At 40.0% G+C, this 23176-nt stretch overlaps 3 protein-coding genes across 5 annotated transcripts in view; 1 reads left to right on the top strand and 2 right to left on the bottom strand.

Moving 5' to 3' along the window:
- The window catches only part of LOC135771276 (bridge-like lipid transfer protein family member 2), a 34730-nt gene extending 19068 nt beyond the window's left edge, over positions 1–15662 (bottom strand). Inside the window, exons 1-32 of one of the 3 annotated variants that reach the window (XM_065281464.2) lie at positions 15383–15662; positions 14800–14955; positions 14561–14687; positions 14374–14423; positions 13933–14074; positions 13738–13856; positions 13569–13629; positions 12510–12702; positions 12304–12427; positions 12105–12229; positions 11765–11832; positions 11538–11674; positions 11325–11443; positions 9811–10004; positions 9455–9719; positions 9109–9314; positions 6372–7410; positions 6058–6249; positions 5771–5973; positions 5464–5582; positions 5153–5370; positions 3476–3666; positions 3286–3385; positions 3007–3206; positions 2066–2363; positions 1700–1857; positions 1423–1629; positions 1236–1335; positions 984–1166; positions 784–905; positions 553–708; positions 348–469 (exon numbers count right to left, since the gene is read on the bottom strand). In XM_065281464.2, coding sequence (XP_065137536.1) covers positions 348–469; positions 553–708; positions 784–905; positions 984–1166; positions 1236–1335; positions 1423–1629; positions 1700–1857; positions 2066–2363; positions 3007–3206; positions 3286–3385; positions 3476–3666; positions 5153–5370; positions 5464–5582; positions 5771–5973; positions 6058–6249; positions 6372–7410; positions 9109–9314; positions 9455–9719; positions 9811–10004; positions 11325–11443; positions 11538–11674; positions 11765–11832; positions 12105–12229; positions 12304–12427; positions 12510–12702; positions 13569–13629; positions 13738–13856; positions 13933–14074; positions 14374–14423; positions 14561–14687; positions 14800–14867 — 5606 coding nt within the window. In that variant the 5' untranslated portion in view covers positions 14868–14955; positions 15383–15662. The remainder of the gene's footprint in view (positions 1–347; positions 470–552; positions 709–783; positions 906–983; positions 1167–1235; positions 1336–1422; positions 1630–1699; positions 1858–2065; positions 2364–3006; positions 3207–3285; positions 3386–3475; positions 3667–5152; positions 5371–5463; positions 5583–5770; positions 5974–6057; positions 6250–6371; positions 7411–9108; positions 9315–9454; positions 9720–9810; positions 10005–11324; positions 11444–11537; positions 11675–11764; positions 11833–12104; positions 12230–12303; positions 12428–12509; positions 12703–13568; positions 13630–13737; positions 13857–13932; positions 14075–14373; positions 14424–14560; positions 14688–14799; positions 14956–15382) is intronic. The other 2 variants (XM_065281462.1, XM_065281463.1) reach the window with 2 other exon arrangements.
- A 387-nt stretch (positions 15663–16049) lies between these two features.
- glod4 (glyoxalase domain containing 4) lies at positions 16050–19140 on the bottom strand. Its single transcript, XM_065281460.2, has 9 exons — positions 18951–19140; positions 18166–18215; positions 17640–17760; positions 17370–17514; positions 17143–17279; positions 16901–16987; positions 16684–16797; positions 16518–16604; positions 16050–16423 (listed from the first exon to the last, which is right to left on the bottom strand). Exons 1-9 carry the CDS (start codon positions 19041–19043, stop codon positions 16358–16360), a joined length of 900 nt encoding a protein of 299 aa, XP_065137532.1. The 5' UTR covers positions 19044–19140; the 3' UTR covers positions 16050–16357.
- A 172-nt stretch (positions 19141–19312) lies between these two features.
- Positions 19313–22574, top strand: mrm3a (mitochondrial rRNA methyltransferase 3a). Its single transcript, XM_065281459.2, has 4 exons — positions 19313–19751; positions 20246–20490; positions 20905–21072; positions 21571–22574. The coding sequence occupies exons 1-4, from the start codon at positions 19348–19350 to the stop codon at positions 22080–22082; spliced, it is 1329 nt and encodes a 442-aa protein (XP_065137531.1). The 5' UTR covers positions 19313–19347; the 3' UTR covers positions 22083–22574.
- Positions 22575–23176: the final 602 nt, after the last annotated feature.

Genomic DNA, 23176 nt, shown 5'->3' with positions numbered 1-23176 from the left:
AGCATGGTCCATTTTTTACATGTACGCGAGGGTCCGCGTATAGTGGGCGTGATGCAATTTTTACCGCCTGATTAAAACCTGCGTATTTTGTACGTGTAGGTCGCACATGTGCCTGCAGGACAATGTTGTATGTAGCCCAGGAGATGCATCACATTTTATCGCAATTCGTCTGCATACACGTACGAGTCAAATAAACTCATTCGGGTTAAAAGATGCGACTTTCTCTATTATTAGTACAACTGGATTTCTGTATTGAGAGACTTTGTTAAAAAAACTAGTAGACCACTGCCTGCAGCTCACTAGGTTTTGCAACTGGGTTTAAATAATCAACTTTTCTGGTAACCAACCGGATGAGAATGTTAAGCTCTTCGCTCTTCATCTGCATGTCTGTCTTCTCTTGGTTGAGCTGGTTCTGCAGACGTAGGTTGATATCAGATAACTCATCTCCTCTGCACTCTTCTGTCTGGGACTGCAAGGGTCAAAACAAAAACCAGCATAAGCAAGGACGACATCGCCTGTAAAAGGCGCTCGTATGGAAAACGTTTCACTAACCCTCATGTTGGAGTAGATCTGTTTCTCCAGACATCGGATCTGAGCCAAATGCTGTCGTACTGCCTCCTGGAGGTGCAAAATACTGCTACGCTGCTCCTCAGGATTACTGGAGATCTCCAGCTGGAATCGCACACGTTGCTTTCTTTCACTGTGTTCCTGAACAAAAAAAAAAGATCTCACATTAGCTCATGAGACGGGCAATCATTCAAGATTTCTCATCTAGGCTCAAACCTTGCGTCTGGGTTCCACGTGGAGTAGCAGGTTATTGACTATATCCAAGATCATGGAGTACTGCACTGGATTAGTGGAAATCTCCAGGTCGTTGTGGATGAGAGTGAAGGTGTCTACAGCTCCTGGTGTGAACAAACAAAACAAATGATGTTGGAAGGTCCTTAAACAATATCAAAGTCACAAGGCCAAAAGTTGCATACCAGCCTGTTTCTTCAGTAAGTCTTCTTTCTCATGGCAATCCCGTGTTTCGGGAGGTTTAATGGATGTGGCCAGCTCAGGGTCAATGTCGTGACTGTAGCCGATGTAATACATACGACAGCTACACCGAGAGATGATACGCTGGACTTGCTGAGTCTCTTGCACTTGGGACGGCTGGTTCCAGTCTAAATCAAAGAGTTACGAGTTAGTTAACTGTCATCTATATGGAAAATGTCATCTTTATAGTGTCTCACCTGTGGTAGTGCTGACCATGCCTCCAACAGCTTGACCGCTCTCCATCAGCTCTTGTACCGAATCCAGGTTCCTCTGCCTGTGCTCCTCAATGTTCTTCACCTGCATGAGCACAAAGTGGGATTCGACTGCATTACAGCCATGTTTGATCGACTATAAATGATGTGCAATTTGCATCTTAAACCCAACCTCCAGCCACAGCTGCCAGTCTTCCTGTTCTGAGGGATTTTGCTCCATGGTGGCAAAGTACTGCATGCCATCCAGTAGGCAGGTCCAGGTGGTCTTCTGCTTGAGGGTGTCGTTGTACCAAGCGGGATGATGCTCACACTGCAGTAGCTGAGCCTTAGCGGCAGATACCAACACACAGCCTGCAGTCTCCGTGCCACGCAGCATCATCTAAACAAAGTGAGGAGATATTTAGACCCAAAAAAGCAGCGAGTTCCTGCTGGTGAAACTGAATGCGTACCTGTCCGTTGACTAGCTCTATGAAGCAGTTGCGGTTGTAGACGTCATCCGTCTGGCATGCGGCGATTCCACAGAGCTGATCGCACACACCTGCATCTTCTTCTGAGAACACTACGAACTTATCCGTCTCCTCGATCAACTTCTGTAACATTGACGTCCCTTGAGCAAAAAAATTTAACATTTTTGTGACACTGAAAACATTACGAATTTGTTGAATCTATGTTATTTCAGATTGATTTGGACCTTACATTACATCACACCAGCAATTGCTAGTGTCTTCACATTTTAGTCACATGGTCCATTATTTTATAAGTTTGCAATTCTTGTCCAGAACGAGCTACGACCAGACCTCAAAATAAGACATTACCTTCATTCTGACTCTTTTCTGGGCGGGTGGCAGTGGGGACAACTGGTGTAGCTGGAGCGGTGTTTGGTGAATAGTTAGACATGGATCGCTTTAGCTTTTTCGTCTGTGCCTGGGTGTCGATCCGTAGACCCTTCAGAGCCTCAGTGGACAGGTTCCTCTTCAAGACGGATGCTTTTTTGTAGCCATCGTACAACCCGAAAGCGATGTTCCTGTTGGTGGTGGTCCAGGAGGCTCGCAGGTCCACTAAACACAGCTTGTGTGTGTATGAAGCATTGCCCTCGTCTTTGGAGCTCAGCTCCTATGACAAACAAAACGATTAATCGTGATTAATCATTTGCAGAATAAAAGTTTTTGTTTACATCATAAATGTGTGTGTAGTGTGTATAATAATATATATATAAATACACAGAAGCATGTATAATTTTAAGAAAAAATATGATTTATATATTAAGTATTAATAATTACATATCATATAAATTATAATATATTATAATATAAAAATTAGGGCTGCCAAAAGATTAATCGTGATTAATCACATACAAAATAAAAGTTTGTGTTTGCATAATATATGCATGTCTACTGTGTGTATATATTATGTATATATTTGAATTTAAGAAAAAAGTTTCGGTATATTTTTCATTTATATTCATATTATAAAATATATCAAAATATATACAAATATACATGTAAATGTTTCTTAAATACAAACATTAATATGTGTTATATATATATATATATATATATATATATATATATATATATATATATATATATATATATATGTGTGTGTGTGTGAGTGTCTGTGTGTGTATGTATGTATATATATATTATATATATTTCTTAATCATTTTGCAGCCCTAGATTAGAATCAGGAATTATTTCTAACTGCTTGGCCATGTCGCCAACGAAAAACCCCACATTAAATCTGTTTTATATTTTACCTCCTCTATTCGTTGACTCTGTCTTTGGTAGCTTAGTGAAGACAGGCTGAGCAGGTGGGTCTTCTTCACCTGGGCGTTGGTCTGATGGTCAGCCGTCTCGTCCCACGTGGATGCCATGAGGTGGACGGTGACCAGAGAGAGCTCGCTGACCATCTGAGTGACGTTCCACTCAGAGATCAGCCGCCTCATCACAGTACCAGCTGCCGAACACAAAGCCAACCATTAAAGCACAAAATGCGTGAAGAAGATACAGTAGATGAAGCATGTCTGATCTCTCACCCTGTGGAATGAGTCTTTGTGCTCCTCTGGTGAAGACGTGACCATTACTGCACTCGACCTGAATACCTCTCTGCTGAGCAAAAGAAGCCCAGTAAAGAACCTGCAAAACAGAAACAATTTTAAGACAAGGTGGTCTTACGCATTTACTAGTTGACGAAAGTACGCGTTCGTACGGAAACAGGTGTCTTACCTGTAGTTGAGGAAAAGATGCTGTGTATGACATCTGTTTGTAGTGCTGGCCGAGCTTCCTGCGGTTGGGTTTGAGACTGTGGAAGAGCTTGCCTCTGCAGATTGGCCGGGACACGTTGGTCCAAGTGGCCCAGAAGTTCTGCATCCAGCGCAGTGTGCTGCTGTAGAGGAGGATTCGGGGCTGACAGGGTTCTAAGAAAAAAATAGCTTAAAATGGGATTTTCATCACTTTTAATGACCTTTAAAGAGTAACTAAACCCTAAACCAACTTTTTTTAGTTAATGATCTGTAAGAATGATGCTTTATTAGTGCTGTTCATTGATTTTAGTAATTTTTTTGACATTTGGATATAAAGTGTTTCAATACTACAATATATGGTTTAAAAACGTCTGATTGCTGCCCTCTTCAGGTTGAACGGTGGCTACTGCAGTTGAATTCCTATTGAATGGTGGGTCCAAAAAATGACTCGTGACGTAAGCAGGTTCAAGCTCACTACGCCCTTGTTACGATCTCACCACACACTTGATACAAGCTTAGTTCGTCCCCTCTATCTCCGTTGGGATCTGCCCACTTTTCTTGCATTTTTCAAATATTGCCAGTGGGTGGAGTCAGGCTCTGACCAGTGGTTTAGTTACTCTTTAAAGCAACACTAAAGAGTTTTTGCTCTTTGCTCCCCCTACAGGTTGGAAGCGGAATTGTCCGTTACCACTGTCGTAAATAATTTAGCCTGCTGCAGCAAAGCTGGCTCTGATTGGATTGTAGGTCTGCTGTAAAGCCAGTTTTTGTAATTTTCACTCGAACTACAGGACCGCGACCCGTGGTTGGAAACTTCTTTAGTGCGGTATTGGCCGATAGAGGGCTGCAAAGCGAATGTGAAAGTGCCGTTCACCCTGTTTCGAGTGAATGAACGACTTTTTTGGAAACGTTATTTTAAGGTAAAAAAAACCTCTTTGGTGATGCTTTAAAATTATTTGGCTAAGTCGAGAAGGAAAACGCTTAAGCCCAATTTATACTTCTGCATCGATTGAGGGCGTAGGGTTCGCTTGTGGACTCGGCTCAGTGGACTGATGCACCACACACACAAAAAGTAACAACGTGTCAGTCCTACACAGACCACAAGCGCTGTGATTGGTCTTCAAGAACCCCTCCGGTCAGGTTAAAAAAACCATCATATTTCCTCACACGCATTTCTTTTTGCCTATGAGCGATCTGCATGTGTAATTGCATGTCGATGTGAACAATGACGCAGAGGTATGAATGAGCACTGACGTGTAGCCTACGGCATAGAGCTTTAGATTCTGACCTTTAGGGGGCGTCCGCACCAAAGGGTTTAAACCTGGCTGAAAACAGCAGGCGGACGGCGACTGTGGGCGCTTGCCTCCGTTTTATCAGCTGAGCGCTTTGGTTGCTGTGATACTTTTGCTTTGTTTATCAGTCGTTAACCGATGCGTCAGTTGGTTGTTGTGATATTTGTCCCGCCCCCCTCCACTGTGATTGGACGGCCGAGGGAGAAGTGACATTGATGAGCTAAGCGTTTCACTCAAAGTTGAGCATTTTTCAACTCTGGGTGCTTAAAGCTGAGCGAGGAAAAAACACAAAAAAACCTACCAACTGTTTACATTGGAAACAATTGAAAACAAACGTCAGCGAAAATGCCTTGGTGTTCACGCCCCCTTACCCCTGTGCCAGTTGAGGTCCATGGTGATTGAGAGATTGAGGTTTTCAGAGCGGAAGGCCCTGTAAGAGTCATGCGGCTGTCCTGACGTGACATCCGTAACGTTCTCGGCAGCGCAGAGCATTACGGCGTGGTGGTCGTGTGGATTGCCGTGGCACAGCCATTGGAGGTCAAGGGTCATACACAGGTTTGGGAGATGCAGGAAAATGATATCATCATACCTTTAGACAGAATGAGCAAAGTTAACTTTATAACATATGGTCATATTGTTATACAAAGCTATATGACTCAAAGAACATCTAAAATGCACATACTTAGATGCTGTTCTAACGTTAACATCCAGGTCACCCTTGAAGACAAACTGTCCAGGGTTCCAGTCAAAGTTAAGCTTGTTCCACTCCCAATGAAGGTTCTCTGTGGTGTTGTAAGGATCCTAAAACAGATTTTTACATATTTAAAGTGCACTGTGTAACTTTTAGAAGGATCTCTTGACAGAAATACAATATAATATACACAACTAATGTGGCTCAAACGATGAATGTGCAACAAAGTGTTTTCAGGAAAATGTATACCATTATATTTCCTATTTCTGCAGTCATGGTGAAGTAAGAGTGCATGTACCTCAGTAGCAAGCTGGTGCAGGTTGGCCTGGTCTATGTCCATGACCCAACGTCCATGTCCAAGCAGTCTACTTTTATCCCACCAGGCCAGCTGTGGGGAGGGGTCAGCTGTTGGCTTTGTCAGTAAATCAACAGCCTGGCCAATCAGTGTCCAAGCAGGATCCCAGCATGGCCCCCATACAATAGTGTAGAGGGAAATGCTTGCTGTACAAACAATTTGAATGGTTAAATCCCATCGTTGTACCATCACAGGCTAGGTTACAATCTCAAGAACACCCCATAACTTACAATGAACATCATAGTAGAACTTTAATGGAGGCATATTCCTGTAAACGGTCACGTCACCCCACGGCTGGCCGAGCTGAACGATCTGTTTGCGCTTCGCTCTTAGCTGTCCGTCCTGCTCGGTGCCCATCAGTCGCCCCGACAGCGCCCAATCTCTGATTTCAAACAGGTACCGGGGGTAGTCCCGGATCCGCACTGAACCAGAGCGTGGCAAACACATAAAAGATATAATGAGCTGCCTTTCTACAGTAGACAGCAAGGAAGTTCAAAGTTTGGGAACTTATACTTGCTATCTTAATACAGCTTGCTTTACTTACCCAGATATGCATTAAGTTTGAATTTAAAAGCACGACACCACTGCACCACCAGCTGTAGACCGTCTCTAGGAAAGGGGCTGATGCCATCAATGTCCCTCAGCTGTTCCCGGATCCGCTCCGGCCCGTGCAGCGACTGATCCGCCAGAGCCACCAGTTCAAGTTCTGTCACCGTCCAGGTAAGCAGGGACTTCCGCATGGGCGTATTGGCGTAGAGACGCTTGGAGCGCTGAATGTAGATCTCAATATGTTTGCGTTCAAGGGAGGTGTAGAGCTCCTCGATCTTACGGGCGGGAAGCAGCTCGCCGTGCTGCTTGCGCAGGTCGGCCACTTTCTTGTCCAGCAACAGCAGCCTCTTGGCGCTCTCCTTGTTTTCATCCTTCATCAGCTCGTAATTATCCCGTAGTTTGATTTCGAAGACGTCATCCAGGAACACAAAGGAGAACTGGGTGATGCGGACGAGGACGTCCGGAGGTAACCTCTGTGGCTCTGATGGTGGGATGGCAGCTCTGTGTAGGGTCTTCAGCCACTTCTGCACACCGATGGCCTTGTCGAAAGTCTCTGAGAAGTTGTACTGGTAAGGGAACTCGATGGAAAGGCTAGGGGCTGAGAAAAGCCAGGTACGATTTCGAGTTGTTTGGAGGAACGTGAAAGAACTTCTGTGCTGCTGCATCTCCTCAAGGTCGTCCAGCATCTGCACCTCCGCTCCAGTAAAGGTAAAGATGTCATTGCCATCAAAATTAAAGACTAGATATGGACTTTTCATGATCACAGCTCCAGGTCTTTTGGAGATGGACAGAGATTCTGAACTGAAGATGATGAAGTTCTTCTCGGCCACATGGGCAGTGAGTCGTGTGCATGCCAGCTCTATACACACCAACAGGCTGGTGGAAGAACCTGCGGACTGTTTTCCATCCTCCTGTTGTAGCTTTAGAGAAGCAGATAAGGTATCCCAATAGCTTTGGCTCTCAGTAACGTGCTGATACAAGAACATGTGATCGGATGGGGTCCATTGCATTGTTAGAGCACTTTCGCTATGAACCTGTTCATATGAAGATTGGAAGAACAATGCAACATAGTATTTAATAACAAATATTATTTTTTGTTTATATATAATATAATTTATATATAACTTTATTTTTTCCATACCTAGACTCATCTATAAAATCAGTTCATGTCAATTTAGATCTAGATTCTTTCTATTTTTGGACTATTTACATCAAGTTGAACACTACTTTGTGGACGAGAATGAACCAATTCTACTACATTTGACTTATAACTTAATACAGCAAAGATATGGTAAATAAAAGAAATACACTATAGTGAAAGACTGGCACGACATTATTGTATATTAAAGGTGCCAAAGAATGCCTTCATACAATTTGTTACATAGTTCTCTGATATCTAAATAGAAGGTATGTGATTTTATTAAGTGCAAAAATGATCCAGAAACAGTTTTACATGTCCATTTACCACACTAGGCTTTGTACCCAGAATGAAATGGTCTATTATTACCATATTTGAAAGGATCTTAAATAAGTATGTTGAGCTCTGTTCTGATTGGCTGTTTCACAGCAAGGCTCATGAGGCTCATGTCAGCAGCTCACATTAAGTAAACAGACCTTATATGTTTGAGCCTGTATCAGACAAAAATACAGATTTTGAGGAACAACCAATTGTTCGGAGATTGGAAATGGATGTTTCTGAATGGTACGTTTGTCTTTTTCAGTATGGACCTGCAAAACGTAACTACAACGTCAATAGTAGAACTTCAGCCTAAACGCTAGCATATAGCATATATAGCGCTAACTCAACAATCACAACTTTGTTTTTTAGCATTGTAACAACATTGTAATAATTTAAAGTGACACTTATATACTCATTTTCCAGCTCCATTTTTTCAGAGATAAACATTAGATTTTTACCGTTTTGGAATCCATTCAGTCGATCTCTGGGTCTGGCGCTACCAATTTTAACATTGCTCTTCTGTAGTTACATCGTGTACTAAGACCGACAGAAGATTAAAAGTTGTGTTTTTCTAGGCAGATATGGTTAGGAACTATACTCTCATTCTGGCGTAATAATCCAGGACTTTGCTGTTGTAACATGGCTGCAGGAGGCGCAATAATATTATGCAGTGCCCAAAAATATTTTATTTATGCTATTGAAAGTTACTAAGGGGACTATTTTCGGCTGCTGCGTAATATCATTGTGCCTCCTGCAGCCATGGTACGGCAGCAAAGTCCTTGATTATTACGCCAGAATGTGAGAAAAGTTCCTAACCATATCAGCATAGAAAAGCGCTATTTTTAATTTTCCATCGGTCTTAGTACACGATGTAACTAGAGAAAAGAGTCACGTTTTAAATATTTTTCCTATCTAAACTCTTTAGTTATTTTTGAGCGTGATGCTAATGATTTAATCAGATTCAATGGATTGTGCTAATCTATGCTAAAAGTGTTAGCGCCAGACCCAGAGATCGGCTGAATGGATTCCAAAACAGTAAAAATCAAATGTTTAACTCCAGGGGAGCAGAAAAATTAGCATATTTTCAAAAAAGCGGAGTGTCGCTTTAATGTGTAATTTAATGTTAGAGACGTACATCCCGACTGTAATGTCACAGTCGGTGTTACGCTAAGATAGTAAGATTTGTAATTTTCCCACCCACATGCCAGTTTTTTTCCTAATTTTGGTATCAAATAAGCATCCAATTAATGATATCCCAATAATAGTGTAGTACCTCCAGACAACGGGTGCTGATGTGGTAAGCAAAGTTGATAGCAGTGAGGGTCAGTATGGGGTTGGGTGTTTGGGCGGCCTGGCAGCAGGGCTCCAAACTCTCAGTAAGTGCTTTTACCACAGCCAGAGAAACACCCTGAACAGAAATGGATGAGCTCTCACCCGATCCCTCAGCTCCCACCGTATCGACTCTTACTGCTACAGCCCCTAAAAAAACAGAAATACACTCTTACGTGCTAGAAAACAAAACAAACTAACATGCTATTTTTTTTAAAGATTCATTATTAAAGACACACTGAATTTGAATGACACACCCAAGACAACTGGCATCTTAAAGGCATTCTCACCTGCAACATTAGAAAGTGTGAAGACGTTGACATCTTCAAGGCCGAGTTTGAATTTAAAGAGCGGAGGCGGGCATGCCTGTGGCTTTTCCAGAGTGGAGTGCAAGGAGATGTCCTCGCCCCTGTTTAGTTTTAGGACAGAAAGCAGACGCGAGAGACACATAGTGCAGGTCTCTGATACCTCAAGCTGGAGGCCTTTCAGACTGGACTCCACACAAACGTCCCCAGATGGGCTGGAGTTCACCGCCCTTGGCTTGCTATAACTGCCCTGTAAAAGAACAAATCAATTCTTTATCAGGCAAAATATGAGAAAAACCTTAATCCATCAGTGAGTTATCACTCGAGAGCATGCAAATTACCTGCAGTGTAAGGGAGTCTAGTATAAGGGCTTCCCCCCAGACGTGCTTTCCAGCTGGGTGTGGAGCTTGCTGAATGTGGGAACCTTGGCCCACGCGCCACCAGAAATGATCCAGGGTCAGAGAGGTTTTCTCAGTCACAGTCATACTTGTCACGACATCCTCTTCTTGGTGACAGTCCAACAAGTGCTGAAGTTCTGTCGGACACAGCAGGTTTAATTACACTTTGAGAAGACAAACACTCACATAAAAATTTATCTGACTGATCCTTACTATTAAGCACGTAGTAAAGTCTGTTTTATGTGTGTATGTGAACGAATGCAGAGCCTCGCACAGTATAATTGTTTGTCTCAAACATTTACACAGACGTTCGATGCATGTGCATTGTGACAAAATGCAATGCACTTCCGAGGCCTACATAACTACATTCTGCAGTAGGCGCATATGTGACCAACGCAAACAATATACATTAGGTTTCAAAAATCTAGGCATTGTGCGTACAGTACACAGATCCTGTGTGCCTGTATACTTTGGCCTTAAAGGAACACGCTGACCTTTTGTGTTTTTAGCTTATTTACCGTTTCTCCCAGAGTTAGATAAGTCCATACATACCCTTTTCATCTCTGTGCGTCCCGTAACTCTGTCTGACACACCCACCGCTAGCCTAGCTTAGCACAGAGACTGGAAGTAAATGGCTCCAGCTAGCATACTGCTCCCAATAAGTGACAAAATAACGCCAACATTTTCCTATTTAAAGTTGTGATTTGTATAGTGACAGCGTGTACATGGTCATATGAGACACAGCCATCTTTTAACAGTATACATACTGGAAACTATATTCTCAGAAGGTAAAGCACTGCTACTTGGACTTATCTAAGTCTGGGGGATTTGGTGAATAAGCTAAAATCCCAAAAAGTCGGCGTGTTCCATTAACAGTGCAAGTATACCTGCTGCTACTGTTTGTTGTATATTAGTTTTGACATGATCAAAAGTGATTTAACTTTGTCAACATCAAAGAATTAAAGTCAATTAAAGCAAGACTAAAGAGTTTTCGCTCTTTGCTCCCCCTACAGGTTGGAAGCGGAATTGTCCATTACCACTGTCGTAAATAATTTAGCCTACTGCAGCAAAGCTGGCTCTGATTGGATTGTAGGTCTGCCGTAAAGCAAGTTTTTGTAGTTTTCACTCGAACTACAGGACCGCGACCCGACGGTTGGAAACTTCTTTAGTGCGGTTTTGGCCGATAGAGGGCTGCAAAGCGAATGTGAAAGTGCCGTTCACCCTGTTTCAAGTGGATGAACGACTGAGACTTTTTTGGAAACGTTATTTTAAGGTAAAAAAACCCCTCTTTGGTGTTGCTTTAAAAGTCTTAAATTATTGTAAACAGATCAGCTAAAACTTATTTCAGTTTATTCATAAAATAACATTTCTAATTCTCATTTATTTTAAGTTGTTTAGCTAATATTTAGTCCACAAGTGTAAACGTAGCCTAATACTCTGCCTTAGTGATCAATTACCAGTGTTGGCTGAGATGAAGCCCACTGCAAAAGGTGGCGTATCTCCCAACTGCACGGACACATTCACATTGGACACTGTGGAGCTTATCATCACAGGCACATCCAGCTGAGGGAAACGCCTGACAGACAAAGGACAATTATATGAGAACAATAAACAAAACCTCCATTACGGCTCAATCCATGGCTGTCTGACTGCGAGAGGGTGATTTGTACTTTTTTCTACGCCCTGCTTTTTTGTTGGAGAGATGGTCCCATGGCAGCATGTCCAGCCAATGAGAGAACTCCTGGTGACGATAGTGGATGATGCACGTGTTGATGGTGACTGTGCTGGATATGTCAACAGAAGTCACCTTAAAAAAAAAAAAAAGGAGTGAAGGCAGAAAACAATAATGAAGATCTGATGTAATCTAACATTGATACCAAAAATTCAAGCAGCTCACCTGTAGTATAGTTTTTAGGGCGTTGAGGCATATAATTCTTTGTCTGCTTTGTGACAGCAGAAGACCATCTAAAAAAAAAAAAAACAAGTCAAACATTAGTGTAAAAAAACTCGATTTTACTATTTTCTGAAAAAAAAGTTTGCTACAATGCAAAAGATTGCTATGCACTGTATTGGCCTGCCAAAACTGCTAAACTCGTTACCATGATGCTAGGGTGAACTGGGTGGTTGCCAGGTTGCTTCTAAGATGATTTGAATGCAGTGCTTTTACATTGTTAAGAGGTTGCAGTGTGGTTTTGGCCTTTGAAACTGTGTTTCTGTGCACCTGCGGTCTCACCCACCCTCCAGCAGAAGCTCCAGGTGGCTCTGAGGGAAACTGAACTCAGGTGTGATGCTCTTCAGAGGAAGCTGCTCATCATCACGATCATAGCCCACCTTCAGAGACTTTAAAGTCCAATTTAAATGTCTGCAAAACAAACACAGATTGTTAGGACATTTAAGCTTGACCGCAATAACCTTTATATTCGTCTCATTGCTCACCTCTTCTGACTGTGCATGGACAGTGTGATGTTAGTATTTTCAAAATCAACTTTGACCTTCTGTGGAACCAGTTTGTGAAGGTTCTCAATTACCCCATGTTGGATATACGAGTCCTCTTTATCGTCTTCAAAATAAAAGGAAAGGCTGTCAGTTGAACAATGAGCATACAGCATGTCTCTCAATCCACACACCTAGTCTGGTCTAACCTGATGTGTGACTGGTGCAGTCTGGTGGGGTAGTTTCTTGAGGTATGGATAACTGGCTGAGGAACAGGCCTTCATGAAGCTCAGCCAGGAGGGTTCTCACATTCAGTCCCAGCCAGCCTGGCCTCAGATCAGGCAAACTTACGTCACCATTCAGAGCCAAACTCAGGGACACTTCAGCCAGACATGTATCCTGCTAAAGAGTGCAAAGCTCAATAAGCATAATTAATAAGCATTTTTGGGTAAAAAGTTAAGGTCGTCAATGTCAGTTCTCACACGGTCGTCCAATCACAGTGGAGTAGGGTCGAGACAAATATCACAACAACCAACCGGCACATCGTACAACAACTGATAAACAAAGAAGACAACCAAAGTGCTCATCTGAAGAAAACTGGCATTCAGTGGAAATAAACCTGACAATCAGCGCCAGCCGGGTGTTTTCAGCTGCGTAAAAAAGCTTTGTTGTGCACACCCCCTAAAAATGGCGCAAGGGAGAGCGAGTTCGAGGTTAACAGAGACTTGATTCTGCCTGATAAAAAAATGCGGCACTTAGCAACATGGCCAAACTTCCAACGATCCAATTCATTCTCAAAGGATGAAAACAAGTCCCGCCCTACATTTTCTTCTCATTTCAGACGCTGTTTCACTCGGATATACATCACAATATGAAAAGAAGATACTTACTACTTCTGTTTTATGGTGACTTTAAAGGCATAATATGTAATTTCTGCCACTAGAGGTTGCAAAACAATAACAAAGGCGTAGCTTGATGTCGCTGCAAAAAACATGGAATAATAGGAGTTGTTGTCTGTACCTCAACTGTGAATGGAAATTAATCCACAAATCATCTTCACGGATAATGTAAACAAAAGTTCTATAACTAGGTTTTAATGTAAGCCAACTTTTGGATTCAAGCTCTGGTGGAAACATTTGAAATAACTTGAGGACAGAAATGAATAAAATATTACTGTGTTAGTCATTTTTGAATATATCTAAATTCTTACATATTGTGCCTTTAAAACCTTAGCACATACAAATCCTCCTTCAAATCAGATTACATACCAGTCTGCTGCTCTTCAAAACTTTGCTGCTAAGCTGTCCCACTGAGAAATCCCAGGCCAATCTGACAAGACATCATAATGACTCTTAAGTGCACTTGTATGTGTCAATCATAACTCGTGCTACAACTCTTTAGAGACCAGAGAAACGTTTTTCGAAACATGATAACCACCTTTTACTTTGATGATCCAGCAGCAAAGTGATGGCAGAGGAAGTCATGTGCCAGAGAGACTCAGACAGGACCAGATTCAACACCATCACGTTAATGGAGTCGATGTGAAAAGAAAACAGCTACAAAACAAAATCTGAGTATTAGTCCAAATGCACACAGTCCAGTTCCTTCTTTTATAAGTGGGGGGTTTTATACCTGAGACAAGAAATGCAGGGTAGACGGACTGACAGGCAATCTCGTTGAATTTTCATCTCTGATTCTGGATGCTCGAGGCCTGAAGGGCTCCTGAAGGTCAAATCGGACCCGGGCCTCACCCACACACAATGCCAAGAACCTCCTGAGAAACACATTATTATGACAGATATATAAAACCCATGAGAGGAAAATATTTAATTTCACCAAATTTATAGCATATACAGTATGGGTCAAAAGTTTTGAAACACTTGGAAAAAATGGAACAACGCAAATGTTATAGGAACATTATAGGAACCATGTTGCGTATATTTTTGTCTACAAAAGTAATTTCAAACATTTAAACACACACACGGACCTTCAAATTAAATGATTTAACATTTCAGTCAAGTGTTTCCAAACGTTTGACCAGTACTGTTTTGACAATCCCACAGTTCAACTTACGGCAGATCCGGGTTAACTATTTTACAAGAAATCCATATCTTGTCAATCTCCTAGAACAAGAAAATAAAAAGGCTTAACATTTCTAATATACACTCATTCAGTTCAACAAATTTGGGCTATGCATTTTAAATGTTTGTAGTAAGATTTACAATAATATAACTTTCAAGCGCACAAAAACAAAACCTACAAGAGTATGTTGAGGCTGAAACTGAACACTGATTCCTCGCACTGAGAACAAACCCACAGATTTAATCTTGAGCTCTGCATTCAGGACATTGTTGAAAAACCGTACAGCCAGACTGCGGACAAACCATCTTGTAAAGACAAAAGACACCATGTTAAAACTTTTTGCTTATCATAAATGTCTTTACAATGTTTATTAAACAATAGAAACTTGTCAGGAAATTCTCCATATTGGTTACTTACCTAAAGATTGCAATAAATAAAACAGCTAGAGCCAGAAATACTAATATGGCAACCACCAGAGCAGACATTGTGCTGCAGTGATGTTTCTTCACATCTAACCTACAATCATGTCACAGATTTGACCCTGGTGTTCAGTTAAGGCTGATTCCAGAAAACCTGTCAAAAGTCATAATTTTTTATTTATTTATTTCAATATCATATATATATATAACATCTTTTATTCCAAAATATAAGATTTACAAAAGGCCACGTTATTATGCATTACTGAGTAACGCAGTAGTTTAATAATTTGTCAAAAAAGCACATTTACAGACAATGCTTTAAGTGCACTCAATTATATTATATCAATATTATTATATTTACTTATTTTTTAAACAATCTAATTATTCAGTCCTCACTCACAGACTGTGTGCTATGCCACTTTGGCAATGCAAACAACTTGGGTGGAACTTGCAATGTTGATCATAGCAACATTAGGCAGTTAGCTGCCAAATAACTACTGCAAGTCCCATAACAAAGAATCATTTAACTTCATAATAAAGATGTTCGTTTTAACATTCAGATTTTAAATGTTGTTACCTACCTGAAATCGTTTATAATGCAGATCAATGGATCTTTAGGTTTACACCGCCCTCTCAGTCTCATGCTAGGCTAAATGAGCTAGCTGCGGGAAAATGACAGCTCACTGTCAACAAACTGACATCGTTACTGATGCTTTAATGTCTCCTAAAACGCACAGCATTATAAACACGTGCTATTAATATGATAAGGACTGATTTTATTAAGATGACAATTTATCTAATGGGCTTTCTACTTGCACTACTCCTATTTCCAGTGCGAAGCCAGATATATTAAGTTTATCGCGATGTTTTTGTGAGTTTTTCATAATAAAAGTCTAGCACTAATTAAAAAATATATGGAACTGATGTGTTACAAAAGTTTGTTTAGTAATAATTTTCATTTTGAGACAAAAACTTATTTAAAGATGTATAATCTTAAGTGTTATAAACGATTTGCAGTTTTATAACATGGACAGTCAATTTATCTCAGGGTATGTCACCTGACTACAGCTCATCTTGCACTAAAACAATAGCTTTAACCACTGTGTTTGTCTTAAGTCTCTCAAGAATTACAATGCTCATCTATGGAGGTCAACCAAATGAGAAATAAGAAAGGTTTCTGTCTTTTTCCTTGCCCCTTGGGACATGACAGGAATTCTGTGAATACTACACATATGAAATAGTCAGTGCTTGCGAAAGTACTTATAATTTATTATTGTCATTTCCAGCAAACATATTTACATATAGAGAAAAATTACCGAATTATATTTGCTTTAACATAACGTATCTAAATACTTAATTTAGTTATTTATACACAATACACAAAAAGTAGAAACATTCATGCGTTTAGGATTTAACAAATGCGAAAAACTGAATATTTTTTCAGTTTCACAAAACAAAACTGAATTTTAATTAGAAAACAGTGACTACATTTGTCTGACTGCCTGGACATCTTGATTCTTTTCAAGCAGTCTCAATTCTGTGTCACTCTTATAGTCTTATACTGAGGCTTTCTGTTTGTTGTGTTTGGCAAACCACTCGTCACTTTTATCTGCAGCCATTGCCTGTAAAAGACACCAAATATAAAACACCCGAATGAGGTTTAAAAGTACAACATAAGCATTATTCCTTTCTGGGTAATGTCGAGAGAATCATTACCTTATCCAGTAATTCATTTCCTTTGGGGTCCATGGCAGAGAGCTGTCTGAATGCCTCATCTCCCACAAAGCATATCTCATGATCATCCTACATGTAAAGATCAGAGTCAGCTAAAAATACATTACACCAAAGATTTAGCATTTAGATTTAGACCATAAAGACTCACAGGATCTGCAAGAATGACAACTTCCACTGTGGCTTTTCCAGGTGTGTCTAGACTCACCAGTGGGGTGAGGATTTTATGGTTTTCTTTTTTTATTAGACCCTCAATGTCTGGTAACTGCCAAAATGAGGATTTTTGTTGAATTATAACAAGTAAACTATGCAACAAAAGAACAACGAACTTAATTTAAACCAATTATTGTTCGTGTGAATTTTCTCACTTGATCTCGGGCGCAAGCGAATGCGATCCTACCAAAAGCAGTTCCATGATCCACTTTGCCTCCAATGTCCTGAAGCTCCAGCTTACACTACAAAAAAGTAACAGTTCGCTACATAAATATGCATGTGTAAAAATGCAAAGTAATTTCCTCGTGAGATATAAGTTTTGAGATCTAGGTGAATGGCATGTCCTCAAAATTTAATTATTGCCAAAAATATAATAAATGGATCATTTCAGCCAAACCTGATTATCTGAGAATCCCATCAAGACAGTCTTTTTGTCCTCATTTTTCTCAATAACTTTCATTCCCAGCAGGGAAGACCAATAATGAACAGAACCTTGCAGATCAGACACAGCCAGGGAAACTTTCTGGACAGGATCTTTACCATGGAAAAAACAAAATATTGGCACACTTAATTGCTACTTTTATCAAACACATAAGTTGCATGCAAATGCGCTTATATACCCACCACAGTCTGGCTGATCTTTGTCTATAAGGTAAAAGCGATATCCTCCTGGAGCTTCTGTCACGTACAGGGAATCTCCAACTGGAGTAAGATGCCAGCCTAACCTCTTCGCATTACTCACAGCCTGACTAGACTGCAAAGTTAAACCCTAAACAATGCATAGTGGGAATATGAGTCAAGACTCAAGAGTTCCTGATTTACATCATTATGACACTTATTTCACTTCACAGAATTTTTTTTAAAAATACAGTCATTTCAAATAAAGAAATTTACCAAAAAGTCATTTCCGAGGCGGTATTCACCCACTCCATAATTATAAGTCAACTCCGCAACAAAGTGGTCATCTTCTGGTCCAAATCCCACCATGGTTTTACTCCATTTTCCATCATATGGACTAAAAACATGCATGCAACACAAAATAACACAGCAATGTTAAGATTGATGGTAATTAGGTTGTTCTATTCAATCAGTAAACTGCTCTCTGAAATGCTTGATTCTGATTGGTCAGCTGCAACGTGTCGAGATCTGTTATGCCATGGTCCAGACAACTCTTTTAAGTTATTTCCCACCTCAATTTGGAAATGATGTCTGAAACGGCACTAAATTATTGTTACTAAAAATGTTAATGTTTTGACTAAATAAGTTGTAATATGATACTAAATCATTTTAATGGTGCTTAATTCAGACATTATTCCCAAGGTTAAGGGTTAGAATTAGGCATGGTGGGGTTCAAATCTGGCAGGGGTGCCGTTTCAGCACTACACCAGGTGGATGTAGTAAATATTCAAATGTTACTAACCCATTGCAGGTCGCTTTGCAGCCCTCCTCAAATTCTTCATGACGCAGAACCTGTAGATTAAAGTTTGTTTTGTTTATGCATCTAGATTCTCAGTCTGTATATAGAAAGAAACATGCGACGTGCCAAAACTGTGTTTGGCAATTACATCATTTACTGCCTTGTAGTAGACCCTTTTACAGCCCACGTGATCAAACAGCCTGCGCACGCATTTTGGCAATGGAAGTGGTGTTGTTGCCCATTGGTTCTAACGTGTTGCAACTCAGAAAGTTTATCAAAACGATTTCTCAGCATCAAAACGTTTGGTTGTTGCGTTTGGTTGCACTAATATAATATACTAATATACTTATATATGTATCTGGCAACTTTATTTTTGGCCATCTGCTATCATCTTCTTATCCACTCTACTCTGGTTGAATAAGTAGATAAAGTTAATTTTTTTGAATAACTTTGTTTGTGTTGCTTTACTGCTGATTCTTGCCATACTTCCGTTGCCAATATGCGCGCGCATACGTTGGTACGTCATCATTGTGCACAAACAGTAAAAGGGTCTATTCCTGTAGGTCAATTGTTTGCGCACAGTGTTGGAAATACAAAGGCCATGGGTTCGATTCCCTGAAAACACCCTGATACATACAAGAATCCCGTGAATGCATTCAAAGTCGCTACCGAAAAAGCGTCTGTTAGATGCATAAATGTAAATATCTAATCTACACAATTAGGAGGCAAAGTCCTCATGGGTTTCGAAAAAAATGACAGTATTTTTGGGAGACAGCTCTCCTACCTACCTTCATTCCTAAGACATCTCTGTAAAAAGTGGCGGTTTTGGTCCTATCTCCTACTTTAAACACAAAATGCAGAGCTCTTCTAACTGGCAACATAATGTTTAAAAGACTTCAGCTGTAGAAATACGATCATAACATAGCCATTCGCGTCCATTCGTTCGATTGCTCTGGTCGACAGCATACAGACGAAACCATTTAAAAAAAACTTTTATGTACATTTTCATTCAGCATTTATAATTGAAATGATATGTATAAGAACACAGTTTCACACATTAAAAAATTATATATTTATATATTGTCAATCAAAATCAATTATTTATTATTTTTAATCTGATTTATTACATCCCCTTTATGCCGTGGTACAGTCCATTTGCCGATGACGTAGTAACTGTCATTTAACATGGCAGCGCTCATGTACAACGTGAGCCGTGGATGTATCATTTTAAGGGAACATTGTTTATTTTTAAGAGGATATAACCAAACCTTTGTGGATTCGAGAAGGTATGCCCGAGCTCTTCGCCGGAGACCCGTGGCTGTTCTATATCCAAATGGCGAGCGAGAAACACGAATTAAGTCAAATGAACCAGCTAATATTAAAAGCAATCACGAGAAGCTCTTAAGAGACAGTGTTATAAAGACTAACAAAAGTGTTGGTGGTAAATACACTAAGGAGAAAATCACAGAGGCAGCTGTCAACAAGAAGTATAGTAGCCGTGTGTATGTAGACGAGTCTGCGCACACTACCAAAGACAAACTTGGTGGACTGCGCTTCGAAAAGGCCCCTGCAGGGGATAACAGACTCGCGTAAGTACACGAGCTGTCCGAGCATGCAGATAAGTGTTGATGGAGAATGAATGATTGAAGATTATATTAAACAATGTTTTAATTAAAGAGACAGTTTCGGTTCTTGATTATGGGTAGATGTGTTGCGTTCGCTCGTCTAGAAACATGCACACTTGACCTTATTACATTAGTATTACTGCGCCACTGCGTCTGCGTTGCTTGGCGGAAGAATATATTTTTTAACATCTTAATGCATTGTGTTTATTTTATGAAACTTTTCCAAGTATTCGTATAAATTGTATATAATTTGTATCTATAGGAATTTTCACAGTTTACATTATTATTGCAAAGCAGTTACAGAAGGCACAATGTACGATATAGGTACACAAACACACACACACAAAAAAATCAATTGAGTCTGTGTAAGTACGATAACATGCGTTGTTATCAATCATAAGTCAAATATAGGTTCACGATTAAAAATCAAGACATCAGATTTGTCAATATCTTCTCAGGCATGTGGCCAGTGTTGGACACTCCAGAGCGTTTCGTGATAAGGAAGGTAAGGTGTTGCTGGAGGGGAGGCGTCTGATCTGTGATGCTCTTGCTGCTGGTGCATCTCCTCAGATGATCTTCTTCAGTTCACTGGAGCGACTGCAGGAACTCCCTCTAGATAAACTACAACAGGCCAAACTAATCAAAGTCAAGTATGAAGACATGAAGACCTGGTCTGACCTGGTCACTCCACAAGGTGTTATTGGTCAGTGGCAGAATACAATTTTCACACACCCTACTTAAACACAAACACTATTAATTGTGGGCCTTCCTGATTTTGCCATGTGAGAAATGTTCCTAGATCAACATCATTGTTGACCCTGGGACAACATTCATTCAACCAATCAGATTTGAGGGCTGCATGTCATGGAAAGTTTAGGAACTACACTGTTTGTTCTCCATATAGAATTTCACTCAGATTTTATGCACAAGTTGTGGTTTGGGATAGAGTTTATCTACAAAAATGCTTGTTCCAGGGTCAGCAAACTGTGTTGACCCAGGAACATCTCCCAGTTGGCAAAATCAGGAAGAGCATTAATTGTGGTACAATTTCCAAAGTGTTCAGAACATCTTCTTCAGCGTTCATCAGAAAGTTTAATTGACTTTACTTTTCTTCCAGCCATATTTTCAAAACCTGATGCCTCTCGTCTGGCATTTCCAAAGGATTCAAGACTTCAGTCGGTTCCGTTGTACCTAATATGTGACAATATGCGGGACGCTGGGAACATTGGGACAATCTTACGGTGTGCCGCAGCTGCAGGCTGTGACCGGGTTCTCCTTACCAAAGGTATAGTATGTAAATACCTATATAGCATATGATTTGCTAAAAGAGAATATTTACATATTTATTATAATTAAACTAGTTTTTTTATTATAACATGCATTATGTAATGCATTAATTATACCACAGGGCTGTTGAATGCTTTATTCTGATTGGTTGAGAAATGTTCCACCAGTATGCATTATTTTTCGGTAACCGCACACCTGACCTGTCAAATGTCTTAAAAATAACCACCAGAGCAATGTTTGTGGTAACAGTGGTATAAGCGGAATAATCAACTATGGTCCTTTAAATTATTTTATTAATTTCACTTTGCATTTCGCCTCATTACCACCTTGGCTGTGCAACATCTTCGAAAAATTCAACAGCTTGTTGTCAATTATTCTTTACATAAGTTTGAATTTGTTTGATGCTAACTATGTTTCATTTGTGCAGTACTTGTCTGCACAATAATAAAGTTTAACTAAATAGTTATGCTGTTCACATCAAACATTGATTTTACAGGTTGTGTGGATGCTTGGGAACCAAAGGTTCTACGTGCAGCAATGGGAGCTCATTTTCGCCTCCCGGTCTTTTCTAATTTAGATTGGGATGACATTTCCAACCACTTGTCCACGGATGTGACCGTTCACGTAGCAGATAACTATAACCCTGCATTTGCGGCAAAACCAAAACCAGAAAATGGCAGCTCAGATGAATACACTGAAAGCGACTCTGATGAGGAATCAGATGATGAACTTTTACTGCCATGTGTGAAGCATAAGATGTACTATGAGGGGTGGGCTCAGAAAAACTCAGCACTAGTGATTGGTGGAGAAACGCACGGATTGAGTATGGAGGCACTACGATTGGCTGAGAAAACTGGGGGTAGAAGACTCTTTGTGCCAATGGCTGCAGGAGTACAGAGTCTGAACTCTGCAATGGCTGCTAGTATACTGCTGTTTGAAGGCAGAAGGCAACTTCTGTTGTTAGAAAATAGAAAAGAAAGATCACAGAAAAGATCTAAATTATACTAAGGCCTGGTTTTTACAGACGAGGCTTGGCTAAAGCCAGGACTAGGCCTTAGTTAAATTAAGATTGAAGCACCTTTCATAAACATGCCCTAGAAAAATACATTACTGATGCACTGAAAGAAATTATATTCAATGTACTATTTTTTTTTTTTTTAAGGTAAGTTGTTGCAATCAATTTATTAAAGCGACATTTTAACAAACGTTTTTATTTTATTTTTCTAATTTTTTTGTTTAAATAAATGTATTGCAACCACTAACCTTAAAACATTTAGTAAATTGAATGAATCATTTTTTTCAGTGTGTGTATCTTGAGACAAATGAATGGCACTGGCTTATTTTTGTTTCCAACATGTGTCTTAGTATAGGACTAGCCTTAAATCTTGTCTGTGAAACCAGGGGTATGTGTTTTTTTGTTTAATAAAATGTATGAAAGACATCAATAATACTGCCCAGTGTTCTTATCATGATCATTTTGCACCACACCATTGGGGAAAATTGGGGGGAAAATAAAAAAAACCCTGACAATTAAAGTTATGCACTTGCCTTTTATCAGTTTTACCATGTAAAGCTTTGAGTTCAAAAACATTAATGCAATTAATTGTATATTTAACAATGTAATCCCATTGGTAGCCGCATTTTTATTAAAGGGATCCTCCAGCCAAATATCAAAATTACCCCATGATTTACTAATCCTAAAGCAATACATGTGTCCATCATCTTTCAGACAAGCACATTTGGAGTTATTTTAGTAAATGTCCTTGCTCTTCCAAGCTTTATAATGGTTAAAAACAGAGATTAACTTCTGACTTTAAACCCCCAAACAAGTGCATTCATCCTTTACAGAGGTAATCCACATGGCTCCAAGGGGTTAATAAAGGTCTTTTTGCGGATCCCTCGTGAATTCGAGATGGTGTCATGACCGGGAACTAGATATTATAGTTTAAAAAGTTTAAAATATGGATATTTTTCTTACAAAATTGCACTGATTAACCCCTTAGAGCCTTGTGGATTACTTCTGTGAAGGATCGATGCACTTTGGGTTTCAAATTTTGTTCCCTGATGCCTGTTTTCTATTGTTATAAGCTTGGAAAAGCAAG

Source organism: Paramisgurnus dabryanus, chromosome 8 (genome assembly GCF_030506205.2).
Source record: "Paramisgurnus dabryanus chromosome 8, PD_genome_1.1, whole genome shotgun sequence".
In the NCBI taxonomy this organism is placed as follows: Eukaryota; Metazoa; Chordata; class Actinopteri; order Cypriniformes; family Cobitidae; genus Paramisgurnus; species Paramisgurnus dabryanus.
This window is presented reverse-complemented; position numbering and strand designations above follow the sequence as displayed.

Bases quoted from the DNA above. Each gene is read 5' to 3' on its own strand.
- mrm3a (XM_065281459.2), top strand. From the start codon at position 19,348: ATGGCAGCGCTCATGTACAACGTGAGCCGTGGATGTATCATTTTAAGG. The intron at 19,752-20,245 runs GTAAGTACACGA...ATATCTTCTCAG, and splicing joins GCAGGGGATAACAGACTCGC to GCATGTGGCCAGTGTTGGAC. The intron at 21,073-21,570 runs GTATAGTATGTA...TTGATTTTACAG, and splicing joins CCGGGTTCTCCTTACCAAAG to GTTGTGTGGATGCTTGGGAA.
- glod4 (XM_065281460.2), bottom strand. From the start codon at position 19,043: ATGTTGCCAGTTAGAAGAGCTCTGCATTTTGTGTTTAAAGTAGGAGAT. The intron at 17,761-18,165 runs GTTAGTAACATT...GCATGTTTTTAG, and splicing joins TGCAAAGCGACCTGCAATGG to TCCATATGATGGAAAATGGA. The intron at 17,280-17,369 runs GTGGGTATATAA...TCCATGGTAAAG, and splicing joins CAAAGATCAGCCAGACTGTG to ATCCTGTCCAGAAAGTTTCC.